The 26,260-nt window shown below is 39.6% G+C and overlaps 1 protein-coding gene across 1 annotated transcript in view; it reads right to left on the bottom strand.

The window, feature by feature from the left end:
* cdh2 (cadherin 2, type 1, N-cadherin (neuronal)) overlaps window positions 1-14,130 on the bottom strand; it is an 80,984-nt gene extending 66,854 nt beyond the window's left edge. Inside the window, exons 1-2 of the mRNA XM_088338333.1 lie at window positions 13,707-14,130; window positions 11,788-11,896 (exon numbers count right to left, since the gene is read on the bottom strand). Coding sequence (XP_088194459.1) covers window positions 11,788-11,896; window positions 13,707-13,769 — 172 coding nt within the window. The 5' untranslated portion in view covers window positions 13,770-14,130. The remainder of the gene's footprint in view (window positions 1-11,787; window positions 11,897-13,706) is intronic.
* Window positions 14,131-26,260: the final 12,130 nt, after the last annotated feature.

Raw genomic sequence — 26,260 nt, forward strand, 5'->3', positions numbered from 1 at the left:
TAGTGTCTAAGTGGCTCAACTAAGACAAAAAACAAAATAGGCTATAAACCAGCTGCAACAACTCCCACTGCCTCCCTCACCTTCGTGAAACGCTTTCAAGTTTGGATGTGGGTGCACAGGAATTTCAGATTCAGATTCAGATTTACTTTATTGTCATTCGTGTACACGTGTATACAGAACGAAATGTCGATACATCTGACCCGCACAGGTTCTTTGAACGTCAGCCGGGATAGATAAGATTTACCATGTCTTCGTCAGAATTTTAGCGCAGCAGTTCGTCATCTCGCGGTTCGATGCCACTTCCAGTTGTTAAATGGTCCAGTTTATTGTCCAGAGAGCGAACGTTGGAGAGCAAAATGGATGTTAGAGGGGTTAGCCTTTAGCCTAGCTGTTAGCCCGGCCCGCTTCCTCGTCACGCCGCTGTCTTGCCACTCTGCTTCGCTGCTTTGTAGGCCGCTGGGTCTTGTTGACATAGCAGTCCGTGGCTAATAAACACTCCCGAGTGGTCGTAGCACCGAGCGCTTGATGTCCTCGTTCGGCGGTCACGCCGCTGTCTTGCCACTCTGCTTCGCTGCTTTGTAGGCCGCTGGGTCTTGTTGACATAGCAGTCCGTGGCTAATAAACACCGAGCGCTTGATGTCTGGATGATCGCATATCCAGCAAAAAAAACTGCGATCGTATCTTAATCTGTAGTTCGAGCCGACTGTGCGCCATCAAAACTGAGTCGAAGACTGGATCTTATGGCCGACGTGTAAAAAAAACGTTGCAAGCCGATGCAGCCGCAGCCGAACAGGGCGCCGCCATGATGATGTGAATTGAAATTGGATTTTGACAAACATTTTCACACACAAGCTTCATTACTAAGCCTGTAAAAAACAGGCTTTCCTAGTGTTCTGCAAAAACCATAGGCATTAAGATCGGGCAAAAGCAGAAATGTGAAAATAAATGACTTTAAGAAAAAAATAATTTATGATGTAAAATCTATATTGGACACGGGCTAAAAAGAATTGTCACTGGCACATTAAGCAAAATCCATATCTCCTGTGAAGAATATGATGCCTGGGTTGTGAAATGCGAAAGAGGCAACATTTTAACCAGATATCTCTATATCAACTGCATATTTAATTAAGTCAAACAGGAGTTTTTTTTTTAATTCAGATTGTAAGGGTCAAATAGCCTTAGCTAACCCTTGGCTACAAGCCTTTCACAGTTTGTTCCTTTGAATTGAAAAAGCTAATTATATGCGAATGAAACTCCCCTCACGACCGAGATGAATGCCCAATGTCAGACACTGTTAGGTGCCAATGATGGAGTGCAAGGCCTTTAGCTGATAACTGTGATATGAAAAGAGGGAATGAAACGTTATTGGTGCTATGTTAGCCCTTTACATACAACTCATAATGGTCTTAAAGCAAGGTGAGCCTGCACAAAGTGAGGGATTATTTTCAGACAGCCTTGAGTTAGGTAAGAACTTGCACCCTAAAAAGGTCATACATAAATAAATTATGCCTCATCCTGCCATGCCACCCAGCAGGTGCAGTAATGCACTCAGCAATTAGCCACAGATGGGCATGCCAGTTTTAATATGCTATTATTATTTCCAATTTACACGTGTGCCTTAGGACTACAAAAAAAGTACAATCATAAACTCAACTTGTGCATCGAACTCGCCTTCCTTGTTACGTTGAACTATAAGGGTCTGGATCAAAGGTTATTTTTCGCGGATATATTTCACCACGATTCAATCTACCGTCATAGTTTGCGTTGGTTATCTAGGCCATAGTACTCAGAGGAAAAAGAGAAAGGATCCTGTGACTGAAGACGAAACTAAATTCATGCAAGGAAAAAACAATGAAAGAATAAAATCTATTCAACCCAACCCGCCTTTGATGCTTTAGCTGGGAATTGGAGCACTGCAGTCATTACATACATATTGATCATGGTAGACAAATATCTGCACGTATTGATTTACATCCAGGAAATAAGAGTACAAAGGCAATGGAATGATATAAGCAAGTGCGTGCAGTTAAATAAAAAGCAATGTAAGATGTCATTTGAGTAGGAGGATGAATGGCCATGGGGTTGGTTTACACTTCATATCCGACAATGACGGGGAATATGTAAAACACAGCAGGGTGGAGACTACGAAAACAAATACAAGCCTTCTCGTGGTTCATAGTGCAATTATGACATATTTATATTCCGATATATATATATATATATATACATACATATATATATATATATGCAGGGTTGGGTAGGGTTAATTCAACTTGATTACTTTTAATTACTTTTGGATTACTCCAACACCAAATATGCTAACAAAAGACAAAATAAACTAAATATGAATAACATTCTGACTCACAACACGTGGTAAGCTTTCTCTCCTGGCTTTGATCTCTGGCAAAACTAACATAAAATGTGACAGAACTAAAATGAAAATAAATCCAAACAGCTTGCCAACATCATTTTTGCCGTTCCATGTATTCCGTTACTCCAAACCTGCACAAAATTTAGTAATTTTATTCATATTTTGTTTCTTTTGTCTTTTATTAGCATACTTGTTATTGGAGTAATCCAAAAGTAATTGAATGTAATCAAGATAAAGTAACCCTACCCAACCCTGTATATATGTGTGTATATATGTTTATATGAGTACAAGACCGTGATGAAAAAACAATTACTGTATAGCTTTATAAATAATAACACACAACACATTATAGTAGTTTATTCATGGTTTTATTCTCAGACTACAAAACTAAAATGAAGTTGGAGGACATTTGTCAAAAGCGCATGTAGCTTCACATATGAGCAAAGAGCTCCCACTTACTTCAGCACGCGCGCCCCATCTACCTCTGTGTGGTCTAGGCTTTATCAACCCCTGACCCCAACGCAATTTCCCTTGGTTTTATTGTCATTATACAAAAGTAAAGTGAAATTGGAGGGCTTCTCTTTTCAGTGTAAGAAAGAAATTTAGAGAGCGGCTGGCTATCCGCGCGCTAGCAACGGGTGTCCTTGAATGGAGACAGATCGCAGCAATGGTTTGATTCAGACCATCCCAAACGCAGCTGTTTACCACCAATTGTGGCTCCAAGTTCTTCATTTCATGGCCAATGGACCTGGTGTTGGCAAAATACAATGTCCAGGGGAGTAGTTTCTGAGAGTAGTTAGCCGACCTGTTAGCAGTAGGCAGCAGCACTGCTCTTGCCTTCTACCAGATCCCGCCCGATTCGCTTCTGGAACCTGATCATAATTCTGATAGTACTCACTGGTGCGCACAATTGTGTTGCACTCTTCCGACTTTCCTTAGAGTCTGATTTAATTGATTCATTATTTTTTAATGTAATGAGGTTGTAGCTGTAACCGTGTGCAAATTTTTTTTTTTTTTTTTGATTCAGAGAGAGACTGCGCATGCCCCACTGCAGCTGTTTTGACTGAGAGCCTACACAGGCCTATTAAGGCGGCGCACACAGACAGGCACACCCACCAACAACAGAATGCCCTCCTTAATATGTCCCAGTTGAATACCATGCACGATGCAATGATATTAATGACAATAAAGACAAACTCAATTATTATAAAAATCCACAGAGGAGTGAACCAGCAATAACAGAAGTGCAAATTAGCGAAGGGTCTCTGCATTGTTTAACTGACACAATGGGAATATTTCAAGCAATAATCCTGAATCAATATTATTAACAATACATATTTTTCCTCGCAGATGGTCTAAAAAAACATCCAGTTTATGTTAATGTTTTAATTCACCACTTAGAACTGCCAATCACAAGATAATTGAAATAAAAGAAAGGCGTTGGTTGTCCCTGGCAGGATTAATAGTCAGAATATCAACCATCCCTGCTTGTGTATCATTACAAGAAAGTACTTGTGATAGCAGACCTATAATCCTCCCTCTAAGTGAAATTGCAATACATCGAGTCAAGAAGAAGTTTTTGAAAGGTTTCATTCAAGCCAAAGTAGTAAGTGTATTGTTTTGTAAAGTTGGTTAAAACAAAATATAATGTCAAAACTAAGCAGCCCTACCTCACAAGCAGACATTGTAAACAGGGAGTTTACTTGTTTTTTTAGAGATTCTTCACAATACATGACCTCGTAAAACAGAAACGTTCTCATGTTAGAAACGTCGTTCAAAGTTTCCAGCTCCTTAACAGATCAAGACATGTGTTGAGACAAATTATCCGAGAAACTTGAGGGAGCTGTCCAAATCATTGTGGTTTCAAGTTTAGTCTCGCAGTTCAGTACATGCAGCCTTCTGTTTATCTTACTCTCCTTTTATTTCTTAATGCGGACGGCAGAGTGATCTGCTTCAAGGCCGAGTATTTCCGAGTTTGAACTTAGTTGGCGAACCTCCAGTGTCAAATTTGGATTTGCTACAAGTCATACAAAATGCCTCTACATTAAACAATATACACAAGTTCTTTTAACACTAAATTGTCTATAGGTGTTAACATCAATGTTAATGATGCCTTTTCTGTACTGTATGTCAAGTCAAGTCACATTTATTCGTATAGCCCTTCACAAAATGTTTAACAGGGCTGCACAGGTTACAATACCACCATATGTGTACACTTATTTTGGATGGGTGGACGGATGGATGGATGGATGAATGAACGAACGGTATATGAGTGCTTAAGACATTTTTGTATTTTGCAATAAATAGAATAGACCAATTAATAAACCCTGTTTGATTATCTGCGGCCATTAAACCTCATTAAATGAGTTTTGTTTTGAACTAATGATTATTTTAATAATTCCTTATCTGACAATTATTTTTTGATTAATCGATGAATCTGATTATTAAAAAACACATGATTAATTTGCCCTTCTTTATTATACACCAGCTGATATATATATATATATATATATATATATATATATATATATATATATATATATATATATATATATTTATTTTTTGTTTTTTAATCATTTTTGGGGGGGAACAAGAAATCATTGCAAATCTGAAAAGCCAGTAACTTGGTTTTCAACATTAACAAGCAGAAAGTAACAACTACCACCCTTGCAAACTAACTCACTCAATCTTTCTTATTTTAGAACTTTGCATTACAATGCAAAAATCAGTGTTTGTCAATAGGGATCATATTGAGGGTGCTTTTAGTGATGACAGCTGCTTGCTGTGGCGTGCATTATTTCTCTTTCTCATCATGAAACTTGTCATTGTTTGCTGTTTTCTGAAGTGATAAGAAAGTATAGTATGAGTATTATTTTGGCACAAATTTCAATGAACACAATGATCACTCAGACTTTGCCAGAAAAAAAACTCGTGGCTTAATCTTAAACTCATTCACACAAGTCCGGCAAGTTAAGCTATTTCAAAAAGCATATTTAAACACTGTTTACTATTATAAGCGCAACAAGAATGGGCACTTAATTGCCTCTGCTTCGGCCTACTCCCCTTAGGCACATGTTTATGTTATAATTTCATTGTTCAGTTTTTTTTTGTGTTTTTGGTGCGAATAATTTGCTATTCCCTTTTATTGATGAACAGTTGATACTGTTTTCTGTGCTGTCTTTCTTTCATTGAACTGAAATAAAAAGTATTTCGCTCACACACCCAGTCATTAATAAGCCAACATGCTTCTATTAAGCGAGCTACCAGAGACTAATTTTATGTTTCCTCAATAAATCACTCGAACTTTGCCAGAAAATTAAAACTTGATGATCAATCTTACCACCGTTGTGCAAATGTGGAGGTTTTTTTTTATTTTTATGAAGCACAAATAAACACTGCTTAAGCTGATTTCACTGAAATAAAAATTATTGTACACAAACATGAGCGCAGTCATTAATCACAGAGAAAGCAAATGCTAGAGATCGGCTAGCTACAAGAGTCGAAGGTTATTTTTACATACCTAAAACCACAAATAACCAACTAATAAAAAATAATAATGTAATGGCTTACCCTGCTACTGAGCTCCCTTCATTCTCGTCGGTAACTCCATGTTTTTCGATTGCTGCCTCCTAGTTGTGGCGCACCCGTGCCGTAATACTTTTGCAAAGCTTCCAAGTGACGTCCTTTTTTTGTTTTGTGAAAAGTGGAGTGCTCCCACACTTTTGCAGACTTGGATCGAACTGTTTTGCTCTGTGTCTGTCATGTTTCACAAGTTGAATTTACCATAGCCTTTTAAGATAGTTCACACTACGCCCCGCTCTATTTTGCTCGCACACTTGCGCTGTGTGTGACGTCACTGGCTCCACGACGTGCTGAGCGACGCATAAATCGCACGACACAACTAATCGATAAACTAATTTGTTGTCAACGATTTTATTCATTGATTTGAATTGATTTCATCGATTCGTTATTGCAGATCTACTGTACAACATTTCTAAACAGAAAGCAAAGAGGCCACCTGTGAAGAGGCAAATATCTGTAGTACTGGTCTGACATGTACCAACAAGCCATGCCTGCCGTCCATGTGCCTGACCTTGTTTGTTCACTCGTCCGTTCATCTGAACCTGACCAAGATTGCTCGGCTAATGTCACGTGTAGTCGCCGAGCAGAAAAAGGACTTGAGAAGCTCGATGAGTACTTGGCCTATTTTACAAGGACGAGGTCGAGCTAGGTCATGTCCCACCAAACACAGGGGCCCCTTTAAATACATCTAAGTGGCCACAGCTGTATTCAAGCATATCAAGAATAAACAGGGGATGAGGGTGAAGCAAAACATGGTCTGGGCATCTGCAAAATTAAAAAAACTGTGAAGTGCAAAATTTGGTCATAAACGGTTTTCCAACATCAAAGCTTGAAAAATGTAATAAGGGATGCATGGGAAGTGTTAGGCCCAATAAGGGGTTTTGGCATTTTCATTAAACCAGTTTTATGGGTGGGAAATCTCTACTAAATTTTGCTCCAAGTCCAACTGACACACAATTACTTATTTTAAGGCCAAGCCTGGATATGAAAAGCACAATGTAAATCAGCTAACAAGACCAGAATTCCACCGAGGTCGCAAAGACCCCCGCAGCCACAACCCGCCTGAAATTGAATGCAGTTTTGTTAAACATGTTTCTTTATCAGGCAATGACAAGATATCTTTATCTGTAAAAGGCTTTTAATAAATAACTTGCTTCTGGTTCTACTCCATTCACTTATCAGGTCAGAGCAAACATTTGAGGCTTTAAAAATAAAGGTCATATGGGAGGAGAGCGTGTCATGGTTTTGCATCGGCTAACAGTATGCACAACAGGGAAAAAAAATAAAAAATAAAGAGTAATTTCCCCCACCCAAAAAAACTATATATAACTCCGGCCTGCCTTTTTCTTTGTATCATTCTGCCAACTAACTTTGGAAAATCAATACAGCCTCACTAGGCTGGATTCAATTTTTCCTTTCAACTGTCCAGTGCATAAAAATCAGGGCTCAAAATCTCATGCAGTGCAAAATTGAGTAAACAAAAGTAAGGATATTTACTAGATGCCTAATCTTTTTTTATTTTTATTATTAGTCTTATTGTACTCTCCCTTGTCACAGAGACATTGAAATATAACGAGACACGCTTGTCTTCTCAAAAAAAGCCGGTTCTTTCAGCTCCCAAATGGCTTTTCAGGTTGTTTTAATCCATATATTATTGATTATTATGTAACATTATGCACAAAATGACTCCAAAACGGGGAAACGTGGGAAAAAAGACCAAAAAAGGAAAAAAACAAACGAAGAAAAAAAAATTGATTAAAAAAGATATAGAGGAAAAAGAAGGGGGCAAGAAAATTAAGCAAATAGCATTGAAAAACAAAAAAAGAACAAAAAAATTAAGGATTTTATACATTTGACTATAAAAGATTTTATACGATTGAATACAAGTTACATTTATTGAGTGCAATGAAGATTTTCACCGAGTAGGCTATAGTTCAATGACAGGTCATGGCGTTCCAAATGCAGAATATTTTGACTAGTGAATTTTGATAACAGGACTCTGATGGAGGACGGCAGGCGATGTTTTGAGAACAAGACCCTGATGACGTGGAAACGCTCGGTGTTGTTTTGAGTTTTCCAGACATCGCGACGCCCAGGGGGGGGGCTTCCTTGGCACGCTCATGGAAGACACCATCTTGCGGGGGGACATAGGCCGAGAGGAGAAAGCTAGAGGACTTCAGAAAAGGCTTCCAAGAGACTCAAACGACTATAATTCAACTAATTCGGCCATTTTTGATGGAGTACACTTAGTTAAATTGCTAATGAAATTAAATCTGCCCCAGTGTGAAAATGTCGGCTATTCTTGTCTTTTCCATCAAGAAACGAGCGTGCATTGTTGGGTGAATGTAGATTGTGTTTGGTTAATGGAGTCCGATAACTAATTCGAACAATTTGGTTAACGATACATTTTAATATTTAATTCCCAACAAACTATCGAGAAAAAAAGGGAAAAAAATAAAAAAGGGGGGTCGGTGGAAAATTTTAAAAATCAAGAAAAAGGGAGGGAAAAAAAGAGAAAGGAAGAATTTTTGTGTCTCTTTGCATGGTTGATTTAAATCATTTGCAAATCTATAAAGTCAAACTTTTTGCCAACACTGTACTTCCTCTAAAAAAGTTTGATTAAATACTTTACTGATCTCTATTACCAAAACTAACCAAGTAAACAAAATCACACAATTTCAGTATTAGGTTGGATAGGATACTTTTTTCATGGAAAGCTTATGTAAAAGTTCTGGGCTGTGCAACCATACCAATAGTACATTAGTCAATTTAATAAACTGTAAAAAAAAAAAAATAAACCTAGCATTGCCAGAAATTCAGCAAAATGTAACTTGATTTGATCTCAGGTTTATGTTTGATAATTATTTAGTTGCCACACGCAGGATTGATGTTGTTTACTAGATAGATAAATAGATAGATACTTTATTCATCACCGCAGGGAAATTCACACGCTATTGTTCCAAGCGATACTTACAGACTGTGAATGCTCACACCTGTGGAAGCTTAGAGGGAACATTGACTGGATCATGGTTTAAGTTTAGAAGACAGCCCCAAGGAATGTGATTTAATCTTACAATCAACTCTGCTGGCTGGGCAGTCTCCCTTTGCCAACATTAAATCCACAGGAAGTCTCCAATTTAGTGCATACAATGTATGTTGTTTGCAAGTGAAGTAGCACCATTTCCACCTTTTTACACACCTCTGGCTGTGTATTCTCTTAATCTTCCACAAAAGGACGGACGGCAATTAGATGGGACAAAGATGCTTAAGGGCTTACCATAGGTTTGTAGTATGTATTTAGAGCCAATCCCATACGAGCAACATAGTTATGTTACAGAAACCTAAAATGGACAATCCCATTTCCAATTTGTTAAATCACCAAATTAAACTCAGAGAAAAAAAAGAAAAGTTGTAATGTGTTTGGAATCACAAACTCCTGGTATGCCTTAAAATGAATCCCTCATACAGGTTTATATTTATCAATGAAGCCCTTTCAAGTGAAAATCGACTAACCTAATGAAAAAAAAAAGCATTAGACTACAACGGCTGGTCAAAAACAATATCCAAAGCAGCATGGCCAGGGCAAAATTGAAAAACTTGTGCAAACTCTTCACACCGCAGGGGCTTTTTGTCCCTCCGAAAACCCAGCAGTAGCCTTCCACTGGAGAATGCACTTTCATTAACATCATCCAATGCTGCTGAGGTGCTTGTCTGCATTACAATGACACACGAGTGCCCCTCTCTGTCAAGGAAAACTCCAGTACAACAAGCTGTTGGGGGAGGTGATTACCGAGTTAAAAAAAAACTAAATGTGTATGTCGGGAAAGGGGGGGACCTGATTCATCCTGGTCATGGCTCATCCACAAGCTGGTGGAGAGAAATCCTTCACCTGCAGAATCAGAGGGAAACTTGTGCACAATGAAAAGCTAAGTGAAAGCGCAACCACCCGTCCAGGCACTTTTTAACCTGATCTCACCATTACTGCTTCTCTACCACTACCCTCTGAGTCACACTAACAGCGGTATGCAATTTTTAGGCACATACTGTGAAATACAACACAAGCGAGAATGTTTTCTGGCCCAAATGACCTCAAGGCTGTAACCTTCACTAATGGCACACTGGTGTTATATTCCACTTTTATTACAGTCTGTAAGAGCAATGTGAGGTTTCACAGAAGCTGCATCCTTGTTATGCCAGTAATAGGGGCACGGATCTTGCCTTTTGAGGATGTTTAATTGACAACTGCAGACCAATGTTTTCAAACATTTTGAGGCATAAGCCTCCATAAACTGACCTAATTTATTGCACCAGTTTTTCCTCTACCAAAAAAAAAAACTTCAGGTGATACAAAAGTTAAAACGGAAACAAACACCAAATGACCATGTATAAGAGCAAATATTTCCGTCATATGCATATTTTTACAAAAAAACTTTTTTTTTTCCATCCATCTCAGTACACAGCCATTCTCACGCTTGTGGCCCACTAAAAGTGACTTTACAGAGCTAAAGCTAGGATCTAGCGAACGTCACAAGACCAAAGTCAGAAAAAGGTGAACTTGGGCACTGTGATGATATTGCTGGTCAGTGGCAAATAGAAGAATGAGTGTCCCTGGGTAAAAATACAAAAGCATATTCTAATTTGCGGCTAAATCCATATTACACAAACAACTGGTACATTTGTATGCAGTGAATAGCCCGACTGGGATTAAAGTTTGGATTTTTGGACCAATCCAAATCAATCATTTACATGACTAGTGCCAAACAAATAACCCCCGTATACATGGCATTCGCAAGCAACTCGATTTGAAGGGGCAAAGGAGAAACGTAACCACGCAGCAAATAGACTTTGTTTCCGCATTTTACTTTTTTCATTTTACTTTATTTTTATCATGTAATAAATTAAGTTTCATTGATTCATACATTAAATCAATAATAGGTCACTCTCCACAGTCAGTGAAATAGTATGTTTTTTTTTTACCCATAGCATCAAAACTGGGCTCCAAATTTAGGAGTCAAGCCAATACTTTGCTTGCCAAAGATTTGGACTTATATTATATACTTTATGTAGGGATATATGTGGTATTTTTAATGTTAACTAATACACATGAGACATGTTGAGCGAGTTAGCCGGATTGATATGTTTCATTTGTCTCTTTGCTACAGTTCAATAATTACTGTATCTGCAGTACCAACAAAGAAAAAATATATCAGTGAAGGAGACACTGCACATGCGCATTAATGTGCACAAGTTATTCAATCAGTCAAACAGCTATACATGCACAAGTAATCAGAAAATGAAAGGACTAACCCAACACTTTCAGTCGGACTATTTGCGTTTGGACTGAGACCATAGTGGGATTAGAGCAGGGGTTGGGAACCTTTACTCTCTGAACAGGACGAGTCACTTCTATCCAATGAGTTTCTGGTGCTACACACCCAACGTTTAGCAACATTAATTGCTTCATTAAAGTTGCATCGGTATCGAAATGTGTGTGAGGGATTTTTATTGTTTTACCTGCAGGGAACCCCCTATTAAAAGATGCAAGTTGTATCGGTGTTATACATAATGTATGCTTTAAATTTCGTCTAACAAGCTGTATTCAGTACACAGCCCTCTGCTCAAAACCAAAAAAGGGCAACATGTAACCAAATGGAGCAATACAAATGCGAACCACATGTGAACTGGTTTATGAGGCAAACAACACTGCCTGCCGCGACTCAGGAGGTAATATCAAAAATGTTGTGCTTGTTCTGCTCAGGAATACTATAAAACACGACAGGGGAGCATAGCAATACACAGGAGGGGGCTGGTGTTCGGGGGTTTGCAAAACTCACCAGTAAAAAGTGGCTGCCCCTTTTCGATGATATCTGGCAAGCCGACTTTGTATACGTCTTCAGAGAAGCCAGGCTTGCATGGTGGGATGACCCCGCATTCTGTACCAACCTGTGGTGGAAAGAAAGACAGTAAGGGTCTCCAACAATGAATCATAAATCAATCCACAAAAATCCACTTGTGCCCTGCCGAAAGCCCTCTTGCTCACGTTCCGATTACACCCCACTCCCTCCCAAACATAACCACCTCTCTCAGTTGTACAAAAGCATCTGTTGTTTTTATTGCAGGCACTGCAATTAGGATAATGAGGCCAAAGGGGTTAAGCATTAGCCAAAAAGCATGGCTGGGCAAGAACAAGCCCCATTTGTCCCAGTGGAGGGGCCTAGGCACAGGATGAATTTACTGCCAAGCCTCTGTGTCGGCCTTTCTGATCAACACCAACAGTGTACTTTTCAAGAATAGGAACATGGCCACGGAGCGTACTCAGCAACAACCCACTATTGTTGCAATACAAAGGGGTGGAACACCAAAGATGAAAATAACCTAAGGTTTAAATGATTACCAAGGATGTACCCGAATTCGGATGTCCCCCCAAACTTGAAATGATTCATCGCGTTCAAGACTGTCAATATCAGGAACTTATCACAAGAAATTTAGGGAGTACTAGGCTAGCCTAACTACTTCCCAGAACTGGCAAAAAAAGCAAGTAATGAATCATGAACGTGTGTGAGGCAATTCTCATGAATAGCCCACTACTACTCCCTAAACATAGCCTCAGCCTTGATTCTGTTTCTCCTCTCCCAGATTTGACCCCGTTTTTCATAGCTTGAACCGTCAAAAGAATGTAAAAACAAGAGGGGGGGTCCAACCCGCCAAGGGAAAAAAAAGCATTGTGGGTATTTGTGCCGCTGCTTAATGAGGTGGATTAAAAAAATGAACATTCTTGTGAAAGAACCCTTGAAGAATTGAAGACGATGGGTGGGAAACCTGTGTTTTGTTTTGTTTTTAAATCAGGGAGCATTTATTGAAACTACTCATAGGTTACATCTTTTAGAATTGTATTAGAGACCACATGGGAAGCTTTTGAATGGACAAATTGCTGGGCCAAGCAATATTCAAATGTACATACATACATATATGCACACATCCATCCATTATCTGCACTGCTTATTGTCAGTAGGGTCGCGGGTGCGCTGGAGACATCTCATATCTCGGGCAGTGGGCAGGTTCACCAGTCGCAGGGAATAATATTGATTTTATATATATATATATATATATATATATATATATATATATATATATATATATATATATATATATGTGTGTGTGTGAGCTGAAACTGTGGTATTACTGCTTTGTGCTTAATATTGTCCCCCCGCTGTGTGTGCAATCATTTTGCCCTTAAGTCTTATAAGCATCAACCCTGTTGCGTGTTGTGGGGCAACGGACTACAGACTACAGTCCAATGATTTATTTTTAATCAATATAATTTGGGTGGCATGTCTTTGTTAAGTACTTGAAGCGAAATCGTTTCAAATGGTGTGGGATTCTTATCCAAACCAAAAAACGCTGATGAGAAGGTTTTGATGATACGATCAACTCCCCCACAGCCCCTGATGCACGAACGTTTATAATCATGCCAAGCGCTGCTAAACTAGGTTAACCGTAGGTATCTTCTAAACTTGGACGAACTAAACGCCGAACATCCCATCTTTCAATTCAAACCGTTTTTTTAAAGAATTTCTGTCGTAGTTTAAACTAAAAGAAGGACGAAGTGCAAGCTAGCACGAACGGCACGCTGCACTCGACCGTTGCTCTTGCCTCTTATAAATCAGCAATGCTTATTTTTAAGACAAAAAAAAGAGTAAGACTTGCAGCTCTAGCTAAAGTAGTGACGACCAAACTGTCCCGAATGTGTTACCTGCAGTGCTGCCAAGAGCGCCAGCAGAAGCTTTCCGCCACTGCCCTCCCGTCGTCGGTACATCTTGGTCGGGTTAAATCCTCTTTGGAACAACAGCCGCAATCCCAAACGAAAGTCAACAATCAAAATGGGGGACTCCTCCTTGTCTTTTCTAAAAAAGGACTTCGGTTGAGAAAGCCTCCTTCTCCGTGGAACGTATCCGGGAGAAGCACTGGCTGGTACTGAGGCTGCTAAAACTCTCCTCCTCTCCACTTCTCTTCCTTCGACACTGAAGGCGAGAGCCGCCCGCTCTGCTTCACTATAAAAAGCTATTCTCACTGTCTCTCCCTGCTGGTCACACGTCCCGAAACTGGCCGGAGAAAAGCGTGCGATTCCGCTATTGAATCATGCTTAAAGCGAAACTAGTCAGCGTGCAGTCGGGGAAAAAAAATGTTGTTTTTTTTCAAAGTTGTAAAGCACCTTGATGAACAAAGAGGTTCAAAGAATCAAAGGATTTAGAAAAAAGACAGACGGGTGGTGACGTCAGATGCCCATCGACTGTCCAATCAGATTACGTTGTTTTACTAAAGAAGAGGGGGCGGGCTCTGGCTAATGTGTTTTATGAATTCATAAAAGTAATGGTTTTGTGTTGAATAAGGTACATTTTTAAATAAATCTATGATTTTGGTATTTTGTGATAGCCTCGTTGTCATTGTCAAAAAATTGTAACTTAATCATTTTAAAATATAGTGGGATACCTGTCAACCTCCATGCCCGTACAAACTGTCGTATTTTCCCGTACAAAATACAAAATAATCGTACACCATATTTTTTTTTTCGGAATGATGCATGATGGGAAAGGCGGCAGACGCATGTACACAGTGGCATCAAACCGCTCGCTTCGTTTGCAATGAAAAAAAACGATACCGAGATAGAGGCTGCCGCGGCTCACTCCTTTGACTTTATTGATTTGCCGTTTAGTGATAGTCGGTGTATACCGGATGTTACCCATCATTAACAAATATGCGTTTTTCCGTACAGATTTCCTCGTAAGTTGTACTCGTCTTAAAGTGCATAAAAAACGTACTTTGTATGGCAAAACCGTACAGGTTGACAGGTATGTAGTGGCATGGCAGCTGGGTGGTTAGCATGCAGCCCCACGCTGCAAAGGCTACCATTCCAGCTTCAGCAGCCTCCCGTGCAGTTTTTGCATGTTCTCCCTGTGCCTGCGTGGGGTCTCAGGTTTCTTCCCACATTCAAAACATACATGTCTGTCATGATTACTGATGCGAAGCACCTGTGCCCGCTCATTTGGCGCCAACTGCCTCGAACTCTGATTGGCTCCCTGTCCCCATTTAAACCCACTCCTTTCTGTCAGCTGTTGTCAGTCCGTCTGCGAATCTCAGTTTACACTATGCAAGCCTTTTCTCGACCCTGACTCCAACCTGTGTTTTGCTCATGTCTGTTCCCCCGGCTTCAACCCATATTTTTGATCCTGATTACGTCTACTCTACCGTCCCGGCTTTTGACCTTTTTCGTCCTCGACCACGTCTACTCTCCTTTCCTGGCTTATGACTCACTTCCGACCCAGACCACATTTTTGCTCACCTGTCCCGGCTACTGACCCGTTTTTTCCGTTCCTGACACCGCCATTGCTCACCATGGAAGTACCACTTCCGCGTTCAGAACGACCTGCTTCCCGTGCCCAGCGATCACCGGATCGTGGGGCAACCCTTTTCTTTCTTCCAATAAAACTGTGAGAAACGTAACGCAAGTGGGTCCTGTCTTTGTTCTGGTCTTGACAATGTCAGGTTTTATTGGCCTGTCTAGATGATCCTTAGGTCCCTAGGTGGGAATGAGCAAGCGGATGGTTGTACGACTCTGTGTGCCCTGCTATTGGCAGGCAACCGGTTCAGGATGTCCTCTGGCCACTGCCGGACGATAACTGGGATGGGCTCCACGCTTTATAAGGCCAGTCTGACAGCACTCAGTGTTGCGTGAATTTCATCTCACCTTCGTGGTCCACCATCACCTTTTTACAACCCATCCTATTTACCCGAGGTTATTTGTTTTAGTTTTCTGTTTTCGAACTGTTCTATTGTTGTTTTTGAACATTTATTTGTTGCTTTGTGGATGAGTTTGTAATTAAATGCCACCTGTTCTTTAAGCACCTTGCTTTTTCCTGCTTCCTGCGTTTGGGTCCATCAAACCTACAGAAAAATATTGATTAAAGGTTAAATCATTTGTTGATTGAAATTATATCCCCAAGGTATACAGATATCCACAATTTTAACCAAGATGTCTTCTTTATTCAAGATGAATACATACAACACATTGTAAATGTATCCCCGCACTCAATATGTATGGTAAAAAAATGATATTGCATCATATAAAAAAACTCAATAATGCATGAGTTGAAGTTCACCAATTTACTTGTATTCTCATAATGGTTCATAATATTTACACAGCCCACTATCTCTTTTCCACCATTTAGCAATGCCCAAGTAGCAGGTGAGAAAAGTCACATTTGGACGACTTCACAGGCCACAATTATAACATTCTCCGATGTGAATCCTGCATACGGGCGAAGAAGAAACTCAAAACCTCAGCATGGGGATAATTGGGAACCTTGAAAAGTGTCCATACAAGAGGTTATTCCCTTTCCATGATGCCTAGGCTGTAATAGATGTTGCATTGGGTAACACTACACAAAAAGTAGTCAAGGTCAGCAATAAACATACGTAATTACTTAAATTATCAAAGAAGTCTAAAACAGCGTTGACACAGCTTCCCAACTTAGCCAGCTGGAGTAAGCTGGAGCCTTTTCCAGCCATTTTGAGGGAAGTGTTTTAACCATGACTTTTTTTTGTCTTTTTGTTGAATGGTCCGAAGTAAAGTAAAGTTTGCTGGAGAGTGGGGGCAGGACGCCAATTGACAAGCTACTGACACAGTGTGACGTCATAGCAATGCGTCACAGAGTTTCCAACCAACGACTTCACAAAAAGGAGGAATGTGACACAGTATACAATAGACCACAATGGGGGACAGCTCATGTTCTTTCATCTTGAGCTTTTGTTTCTTTTCTTTTGGCAATAAGACACCTTTGGTACTCTTAAAAAACTGCTGCCATTATCAGAAGTGAGTAACAAAAATGTGCATTCATCTATATTAACTCAATTTACTAGTATGAAGGCTCAAGTGTAAATAATAATAATGCTAAATACCAAAATTGATCCATACAATATTGGAGTCGGTTTGAAGAAAAAAATGGTTGCTTTAAAAACAAAACAAGCCACCTCTCCGAAAAGGGGTTTGTTTTATGTAAAACAACAGCTCAAATAGTAGGTCATTTTGCCTCAAACCTAACATTTCTGTGCATTTGTTTTAACTTTCTCCCCAAATTGAAGTCATAAGCCATTTTTGGGACACAAAATTTTGTGTTTGTTTTTAATTTCAACTTGCAAAATTATTTCATATTTATTTAGTAATTTGGTCATTTAGATAAAAAATAAAATAAAATAAAAAAATCGGAAGTTGATCCAAGCCGTGGATCGGGTCCAATTTTGACCCAATTTTTGTTACGTGGCCACATGATTTAAGATTCTGTGTAATTATTTAGCTAATCATATTACTCTTTTTTTTCAAAATCAACAAACAAAAAGGTCATACACTGTTTAACTACCTGGATTGTAGGGGCACCACTTCCTGTGGTGTGTCTTGGGCAAGTACAGCTTGGTAGCTCTTGTCCCTCTCCTAACTATTTTTTGGGGTAAAGCTTTGCCCACCCCACATAAAACAGATTGGATTCCATGGTTTACCAGAGAAGAAGAATCTTCCCGATTCGACTCAAATCCAGCACCTTTATCATGTGGTCGCCGTTGAGGTCAACTGAGTTAGAAGATAAAATACAAGGAAACCTGCCGTTTTTATAAGTATAATTTGTGGCTGCTCCTATCATTGGTCTTTTACCAGCTAATGGTTGAACAGAAGCATTTAGCCATAAAAATTGCTTGCTTCATTAATGCCCCATCATTCAGTGTTTGGAAAATATCGCTTTTGTCCTTCTGCCCACCATTTTGTCCCTTCGTTAGGGAGCACTTAAGCTGTTTAAAACTGTTCACCTTATAAGCTTTCTGAAGAGCCAGAGATCTTCAGATGTACAATTTATGTCAAGTCAAGTCAAGTCATGTTTATTTTTATAGCCCTTAATCATAAATTGTCTCAATGGGCTGCACAGATCGAAGACTATTGCAAACTATTATTACAGACTGTTATGACACCATCCCCTCATCTAAAACCTACATGAGGGCAAATAATACACATATTATCAACATAAAATGTAGATTATTCATAAGCTATAGAGTAGAAGTGTGTTTTAAGCACACATTTCCACTGAGGTTGCAGATCAAATCTCAGGGGGAAGAGCATTCCACAGCACCGGTGCCCGGATGGAGAACGCTCTCGAACCCGCGGATCTCTTCTTGGCTCTTGGGATCAATAGAAGACCAGCGTTTTTGGAGCGAAGGCTCCGGACTGGAACATAAGGGGAAATTAAATCTGAAAGATATGAGGGAGCAAGTCCATGCATGATTTTGTATAATACCAACAGAACCTTAAAATCACATCTTAAGCTAACAGGGAGCCAATGCAGGTTAGATAAAATCGGGGTAATGTGATCAAACTTTCTTGTCTTAGTTAAAAGCCTCGCTGCAGCATTTTGCACCAGCTGAAGGCCCTTGATTTTGGACTTCGGGAGACCGGAGAGTCGTGCATCACAGTAATCAAGACGGGAAGTAACAAACGCGTGAATAATATTCTCTGCATCTGACTGAGACAGCATGGGATGATTTTTAGCAATGTTGAGAAGATGGAAGAAAGCTGTTCTAGTAATATTCTTCAAGTGTGTTTGAAAGGATATATCGGGGTCAAATATGACACCTAAATGTTTGACTGAGTCACTCTAGGTGATATTACATTTGTCACGGTATTTAGATGGACCAATAAGTAACATTTCGGTCTTTTCAGAGTTAAGGCGCAAGAAGTTGAGTGACATCCACTCTTTTTTCTCAGGGAGGCAGGCCTCCAAATTTCCACAATTTAGTGTGGCATATTCCTCCATCTGAAGATATAGTTGAGTCATCTGCGTAGCAATGGAAACTGAGTTTATACTTACGAATAATATCACCTGACGGAAGCATGTAAATGCTGAAAAGAAGGGGGCCAAGTACTGAACCCTGCGGAACACCACAGGTTACACTAAAGGGCTCAGATGTAATTTCACCATATTTAACACAGTGCGTCATATCTGAGAGGTAGGATCTGAACCATGAGAGAAAGGTTCCTGAGAGACCAATCCATTTTTCCAACCGTTCTAGCAAGATATTATGGTCCACTGTGTCAAATGCAGCACTCGTCCAGCAGCAGCAAAAGTGATGATGCGCCAGAGTCCATTGCCAGTAGAAGATCATTGGTTACCTTAATCAGGGCTGTCTCAGTAGAGTGGTTAGCCCTAAATCCTGATTGCATTGATTTAAAAAGATTATTATGAAATCCTATGAAATCATTCAGCTGCTGTGCCACAAAAATTTTCAAGTACTTTAGAAACAAACAGTAGGTTTGACACAGGTCTATAATTACATAAGCTTTCTGGATTAAGGTTGGGTTGTTTCAGTGTAGGTTTAATAAAAGCGGACTTTAAAGCCGCTGGAACTACACCTGAGGAGAGTGATATGTTTATAATATTTAGAACTGAAGGTCCAAGGACCCCAAAAAGACCTTCAATCAGCGAACCCGGAAACGGGTCAAACAGGCAAGTAGGCAAGTATGTGATCATACAGATCCGTTTTAGTAGAAAAATGTAATCATCGAAAGCATGTCGAGGGTTAGTTAGCTAAATTTTTGACAAAGCATTTCACAGAACATGAAACATTAACAACAGACCAACATTTTTCTTCAACCATTCCTACATATGTTTTATATTTGAAGAAGTCATCGATGAAAGAGGTTTTGATCAAAGATGTCATGATCACAGCAGGACTTCACTCACGTCTGCTGTAAGCCTGGTTTAAAAATAAACAAGCCATTTTAGTGTCTATTGATGAGCAGTTCTTTTTCAGACTAAATTTCATCATATTCTGCTTGTTTTTCAATTGCAGAATCCTTTAAACAGTTTTCATCTTGCATTATGTCATACAGTTCCCGTCATCGCAGATAGTCCCAACAGTGCCAACATTGCTACTGACAATAACGTCACAAAAATATTACTAACCAAAAGATATTGCTGGTTCACTCATTCACGGATTTTTAAATGAATCAATTTTGTCTTTGTTGTCATTCATATCCTTGTAACGCCCTTTGTGTTCACCGGGACAGATTAAGAAGGGCACTCTGTTGGGTGGGTGTGACTGTGTCTGTGTGGGTGACTTTGTTAGGCTAGTGTAATCTGTCAGTCAAACAGGGGGCAGGCCTTACCTCCGCCTACCACTTTTAGCGGCTCGTTACATTGAAAAAAAAATCCATCACTTAAATTTGACTTTAAGGAAAGTCAGAAGACCACAATGTAATTGTGGTCACCAGCGGGTGCTTTGTGGGATTATTATCGGGTTCCAGAAGCGACTCAGGTGGCGTATAGGAAAGGCAAAAGCGCTCCTGCTGGTCCGGCCTACTGTCTAAGGCTAGGCTAACTATTCTCCTCAGATACCCCTGCAGATTCTCTATTTTGCCAACGTCAGCTCCCTTAGACATGGAATGGATGACTTAGAGACATTACTCGTAGAAAAGCACTGCTTTCGGGACGGTCTTATTTCAATCATCGCTGAGATTTATCTCCATTCGAGGACATCCGATGCTAGCGCGCATCTGGCCGGCCGCCATTTAAATTGTTTTCTTTCACTGAAAGGAGAAAGCCCTCCCATTGAGCTTTACTTTTGTACAATGATAATGAAACCGTCCAATCAGCTGCTATGATGTGTTGTGTGTTATTATTGGGGGGTATATAATTTGTTTTGTTTTTTGTTACAGTAATATACTCTCAGTCCCTAATGATGTAATCTCAAGGTAAGTTTAACCTTTTCGGGGCATTTATGATGGTGCAATGTTACTTTGCAGTTTTTCACTTTTTGCGGGTGGTTCTGGTGCCCATTAACTGCAAAAACGAGGGATCTCTATAATCGATTATGGCTTTGCTTCAGAAAGCAATTGGACTGTGATCAGTTACCTAACCTCAGGACAACTTTGATATTATTTTCAATGGATAAGTGTAGCAAAATGGCTACCTCCTTATAGGCCTTAATGTGGATTTTAGTTCGGAATTCGTTTTCAAAAGAGATACTCAATCCGAATGCTGTGCTCTTACTTGAGTCTGATTTTTATATGGGTGCTAGAATGTGCCAACAGCTCTCGCAAATGAGGAACACTCCAAATTGCCTACGCTGGAGAAAAAAACAACTTAATACAGACCACAAGGCATTCCGACTATGAAAACCAAATGACGCTATTGAGCAACAGAGCGAGCTTGAGAAAAAAAAAACAGACCACAGACCATTTATGTATGTCATTCATTTGAACAAAAAACGAGAACAATAAAGGATGCAAATGTGCCCGTTGCGGTCGACGATACATTTCATGAATGTTCGTTTTTGGCCAGAAAATGAGAATAGGCTAACTGAAGGAGGACCGTTTTCTAGGTTACATATCAAGATTCTTTGCTAATGAGCTTCAAATCAATGTGAGCAAATGTGATCGTTATCTGCCGGTTTGCTCCTGCCTCTCCATAAAAGAGAATCAGGCCGACTATTGATCATCAGGCTGGCGATTTTGTCATGGCGCCGTGCGCTAATTGCGCTTCTCAGCCGCATTTGATCTTAAGTATTATTAACTGTTGCTGCTTTTCTGCTCATGTCTGTTTCCTTCATTTTGCCTAATAAGCTCTCATTTTCACCAACCGCCTCGCCACTGTTTTTCCCCTTCCTCACTTTTAGCGTTCTGCTCATTCACCAAGTGTTCTTTTTCATGTGTTACTGAAATATGCAATGAATAATTCTCCTAACATTAGCGCACAGCTGATGAAGGTTAAGCTACCTCAGTTGTGCTGCGGACACCTAATTAGTTATCAACCAATGGAATATGTATGTATTGTAATAACAAAAAAATAATCGCTTTTTAAGTCACAAATGTTTTTTTTTACTATCTTCCAAGAAACAAGAGCTGACTTTCTGTTCACCTCATCTTCCACGGTACCATGCTGCTCTCCACCTTCATTAGAAGAAGATGCTGGAAGGAGATGGGTGCAAAGCTGATCTCTTCCTCCTCCTCCTTACAAATCAAACCATCCGCCCCTGAGGCTGAGTTGTAATCGTGAGTAAACAGCTAGTACTATTGCAGTACACTTTCAGTCTCTGCGAACAGGAGTGCTCGTCACATGTAACAAATGATTTATGCTCCTTGTACTCATATCATCGATTAGCACGGCGCCTGATGGTTCATGTTTGGAAATAATTAGGCACACTCTTTGATGCCAATGAAGGTTGTGTGAGGAGAAAATGAAAACCCTTGGAGCGGGGAAACACATTCTGGTTTTTAACAATCTAAAAAATGTGGGCCTTTACACTTGTCATACATGCCTACTTCGGCATGGGAAAAAATACAGGACATTTTTTTCAATCATCCAAAAATTCCTTTAGCGGTTGGGGAGGGACGGCTGATCAAAAAGGGGGGCATTCAACCAATATCAAGTCATTACTATTCATCATTTTTACTGATTACAGTTATTTTCGCAATCGTGTTAACCCGCTTAAACAATATGGGAGCTACTCGGTTTTCTGATCACTATCTTACCAGAGCGCAAGACAGTTCCTGAAAACGTGTTAACCCTTTCCAATTGGATTGACAAACGTTCCCCACCCTTTTGCAGAACAGTAAACATGGGTCTCATTTAAACAGTCCAAACTCCAATGTTTTAGCTCTGGTAAGCAAACAGAAACTTTTCTTCACCTAAATCAATGTGATATCACTGAAGCACCAATTTGACATTCCTGCATTAAATACTTATATTGTTAATCAGTCCGCAGCCGTCAAAGCTGCAGCGTGTGTTATTCTTTGCCAACATGGATGGAAAAGGTCATGGGAAAATGAGGGAGATTAGTGAGTGAGTCAGAGTAAGAGACAGAAGGGTTTGAGGAAGAGGAGTCCAAGTCCCAGGTGGAGGTAGAGCTGGAAGGACGGAATTCAGGCAACTGTTATTGATCAAGTTGTCAATCATGGCCTTATATTTAAAGAGGCTGGACAAAGAGCCAAACCTATTCTACTATAAATGTTCTAAGCATATCAAAAAGGAGCTCCTCAGTGCTTGGAAGTGGAAGGTTTATGATCATCATCTCTGTAGGCTGATGCCCTTGCTGAATGCAATGACTGCTGCTGTCAAAGAAATTGGTGCAGAGGAATGTCAAGGTTGGATAAGGCATGCAAGAAGAGGATCGGTGGCCCGGTTGTTACGCCAAAAGAGGCTGAGTATCAATCTTGCCTATTACATTTAATGGACAGTCATATATCTTTATACTTTACTCCTATATAATTGATTTGCATGGAGTGTATGTACTATTTATTATTTCAGTTTTCTTTTTTGAAAAAAAAAAAAAAAATCAGTAAAATCAGTAAAATTTTCGCCAAAACATTCCGATTCCGAAGCCATTCATTTGCAAGAGGCCAAATTAGAAAACAAATGGCACTGACATGAACGATACATACAGTAATAGGCTACAAGCAATGGTGCACTAATTGCCTGTATTCCCCTGTATGTTGTTGTCTACTGTACTATGAAATGGTGGGCTGGAAGTGCTCATACACTTGTTAGCAACTTGTGGTGTTTGAAGGTAAAATATGTCTTTGTTGTATATGTTAAATGTTAGAGCCTTTTGCAAACAAAATGGGTCATTTTGACCACTTTAGCCACTATTTTGGTCTCTGTGTTAATACTTTTGAAACTTTAAACTTTGAGTCAACAGCTGCATTAAAGCGCTTGAAAAAAGGTGCAATACTTATCAACTGTTGCCAATAGTGCATCTAATACACAAGACATGTTTTAAATCTCTTGAAATTCTGTGTGATCAGTCCTACACTGATATTCTTTAGTTGGAGCAATATTATACTGTTCAGCCTATTAAACCAAATATCTTTCCACCATCAGAACCACTGTTGTGATTTTGCCAATTCAATCAGAGCATTTGAGTAGTGATCAGTGGGAAAAGTGTGTTGGTCTGTCAGCCACATAGTGTGCAAAGTCATTACCGTCTATTCAACTCGGTTTGAAAAGTAATGTAATGGCTCTGGCTGTTTGGCATTGGTACTGTTGGTAATTGCTAAAATCTGGCAACAAGTGTTGTACAATGCAAAGTCATCATCCTCTGAACTGGCAATTAATAGATCTGACGGAGACCGCTAAACCACGCCGACCATAGTTACGGTATCCATGTATCACATGCGGAGCAAATAGAGCATCCAAAACAACAGCGACTGACTCTTCCTGATAACATAGCCGTATTATTTCTTCCTAATTATAAAAAAGATCAGGTTCATTTATTATATACAGAGTTATATTCATGGCATCAAGGTGTCCAAAGAGGTTAATAACCTTCTAAGAGTGGATGCAAAATGTTGGCGAGCCCAGTACCAACTACACATAAAAATACATTTAGATTTGTGAGAGATAATAGTATAAGGAGGATATACAGATAAGCCACCCAGCACATCGTATTCACAAAACGAGTACTGCCATCTCCACCCGTTTCGACTCTCCGACAAGGAACATATGGAAACCACATAATGAGCCTCACAAACCCGATACACTGGATCACGAACTGCAAAACCTATCTGTACCATAATTTACAAGTTTTACTTTAATTACGAAATGCCACCTTCACTTGTATTTTTTTTTTCATACACTAACGAGGGCGCAGTGATATACTGTACTCAAAGAACGTGCAATCAAAGCGGCCGCAATAACTTACAAACTTCTTAAAATGACAACTAACTGACCTAACAACAGCGTAAAATACAAATAAAACACTCGAGAACAAATGATTATGTTTTGGTTTCAATCGATCCTATCCACGTTAAAGTAGAATGCCATGCACTGTGTGTGATTAAAAACAAGGGGCAGAGCTGTCGTCTACCTTGGGTTCTGTTAGGCTGAAAACAGTGTAATCTATTAATTGTATCTGATGTCAGCATCAAATATTGTTGCTTGGCGTCAGTAACAATAGTTTGTGACGGCATTAAGGGCTTGTTGTCTTGTTTAAGTTTTTTTTTTTTAAATCATTTTTACCTCCATTATCCTCATTAAAATGTATTGTTTTTTATCGTCACAACAATTAGAACACTGCAAAAATAATCTTGTTTGGTTGGAATATATAGGTAAGATTTTAAATGTTTTTTTTTTCTATTCTGTTATATTTAAAAATAAAATGAAAAATGAGGGGCAGCACGGCGGCGCAGTGGCTAGCGCATGTGCGGCACAGTTCATGTCATGGGAATCTCCTGCGTGGTCCAAATCCACTGCCCGGAGATGGCTGGGATGGGCTCCAGCCCCCCCGCGACCCTAATGAGGATAAGCGGTACAGCTAATGAGATAAGATGAGGAGATGAAAAATGAGAAAAATTATGCTTTAGTTTATTTTACTATATTTTAAATTTTCTTCCAGCAGTATATAAATATTAGTCTTAACAGAAAACATTTCTAAGATGGCACATAGCTTTGCTTATTTTGTGTACAAATGTTCTCGTTTTGGGATCTTTTAAAATCTTGCTCGTTAATTAAAAAAACAAAATACCGCGGATGTGTTTCTTACTATTGTTATGATTACTCATTACACTCACCTGTGCCGGTTCATCTGGCGCCAGCTGCTGCTGGTTACCTGATCGGTTTCCCGTCCTATTTAAGTTCAGTACTTTCACTCGCCTGTTGTCAGTCCGTCAGCGAACCTCTGTTTTGACAAGGCAAGCATTTTTGACTGACTCCCGTCTGTCCCGTTTTCCATTCGTCCATTCCTGATACGACCCGTTTTTGGACCCGACCAGGTTCTGATCTCCCGTCCCGGCTAACGACCTGTTTTTCTGTCTAACTACGCTACGATCTCCGGCTCTGGAAGATCAACCTCTGCAACGCTCCAATCCCGTAAGCGGCTCGCTTCCCGCGTTAAGCGACCACCGGACCGCTGGCGCTGCCTTTTTTCTATATTTCAATAAACTTGTGAGTAACGTTACGCATCTGGGTCCTACTTATTGTTCTGGTCGTGACAACTGTACTGTATTTTAAACTTTTTGTGAAAATACATACATAATTAAAAAGAGCCAAATTATTCAAAGGAGATTTTTTTCTGTTTAGGAGGACTTTTTTTATGTTAAAGTACTTGAACTACATTGCAAAATACTAATGACGACAGTAAAAACCAGCAAGAAGGAACATACAAACTTGGAAAAATAATCATTTTTACTTTCATACTTTATTTCAATAAACATATATTTTTTGTTTTGCAAATTACCTGAGTTACTAGCGAATTTAACTTAGAGCTGGTTCTGAT

Source organism: Urocampus carinirostris, chromosome 1 (assembly GCF_059441175.1).
Source record: "Urocampus carinirostris isolate Australia breed hairy pipefish chromosome 1, RoL_Ucar_1.0, whole genome shotgun sequence".
In the NCBI taxonomy this organism is placed as follows: domain Eukaryota; kingdom Metazoa; phylum Chordata; class Actinopteri; order Syngnathiformes; family Syngnathidae; genus Urocampus; species Urocampus carinirostris.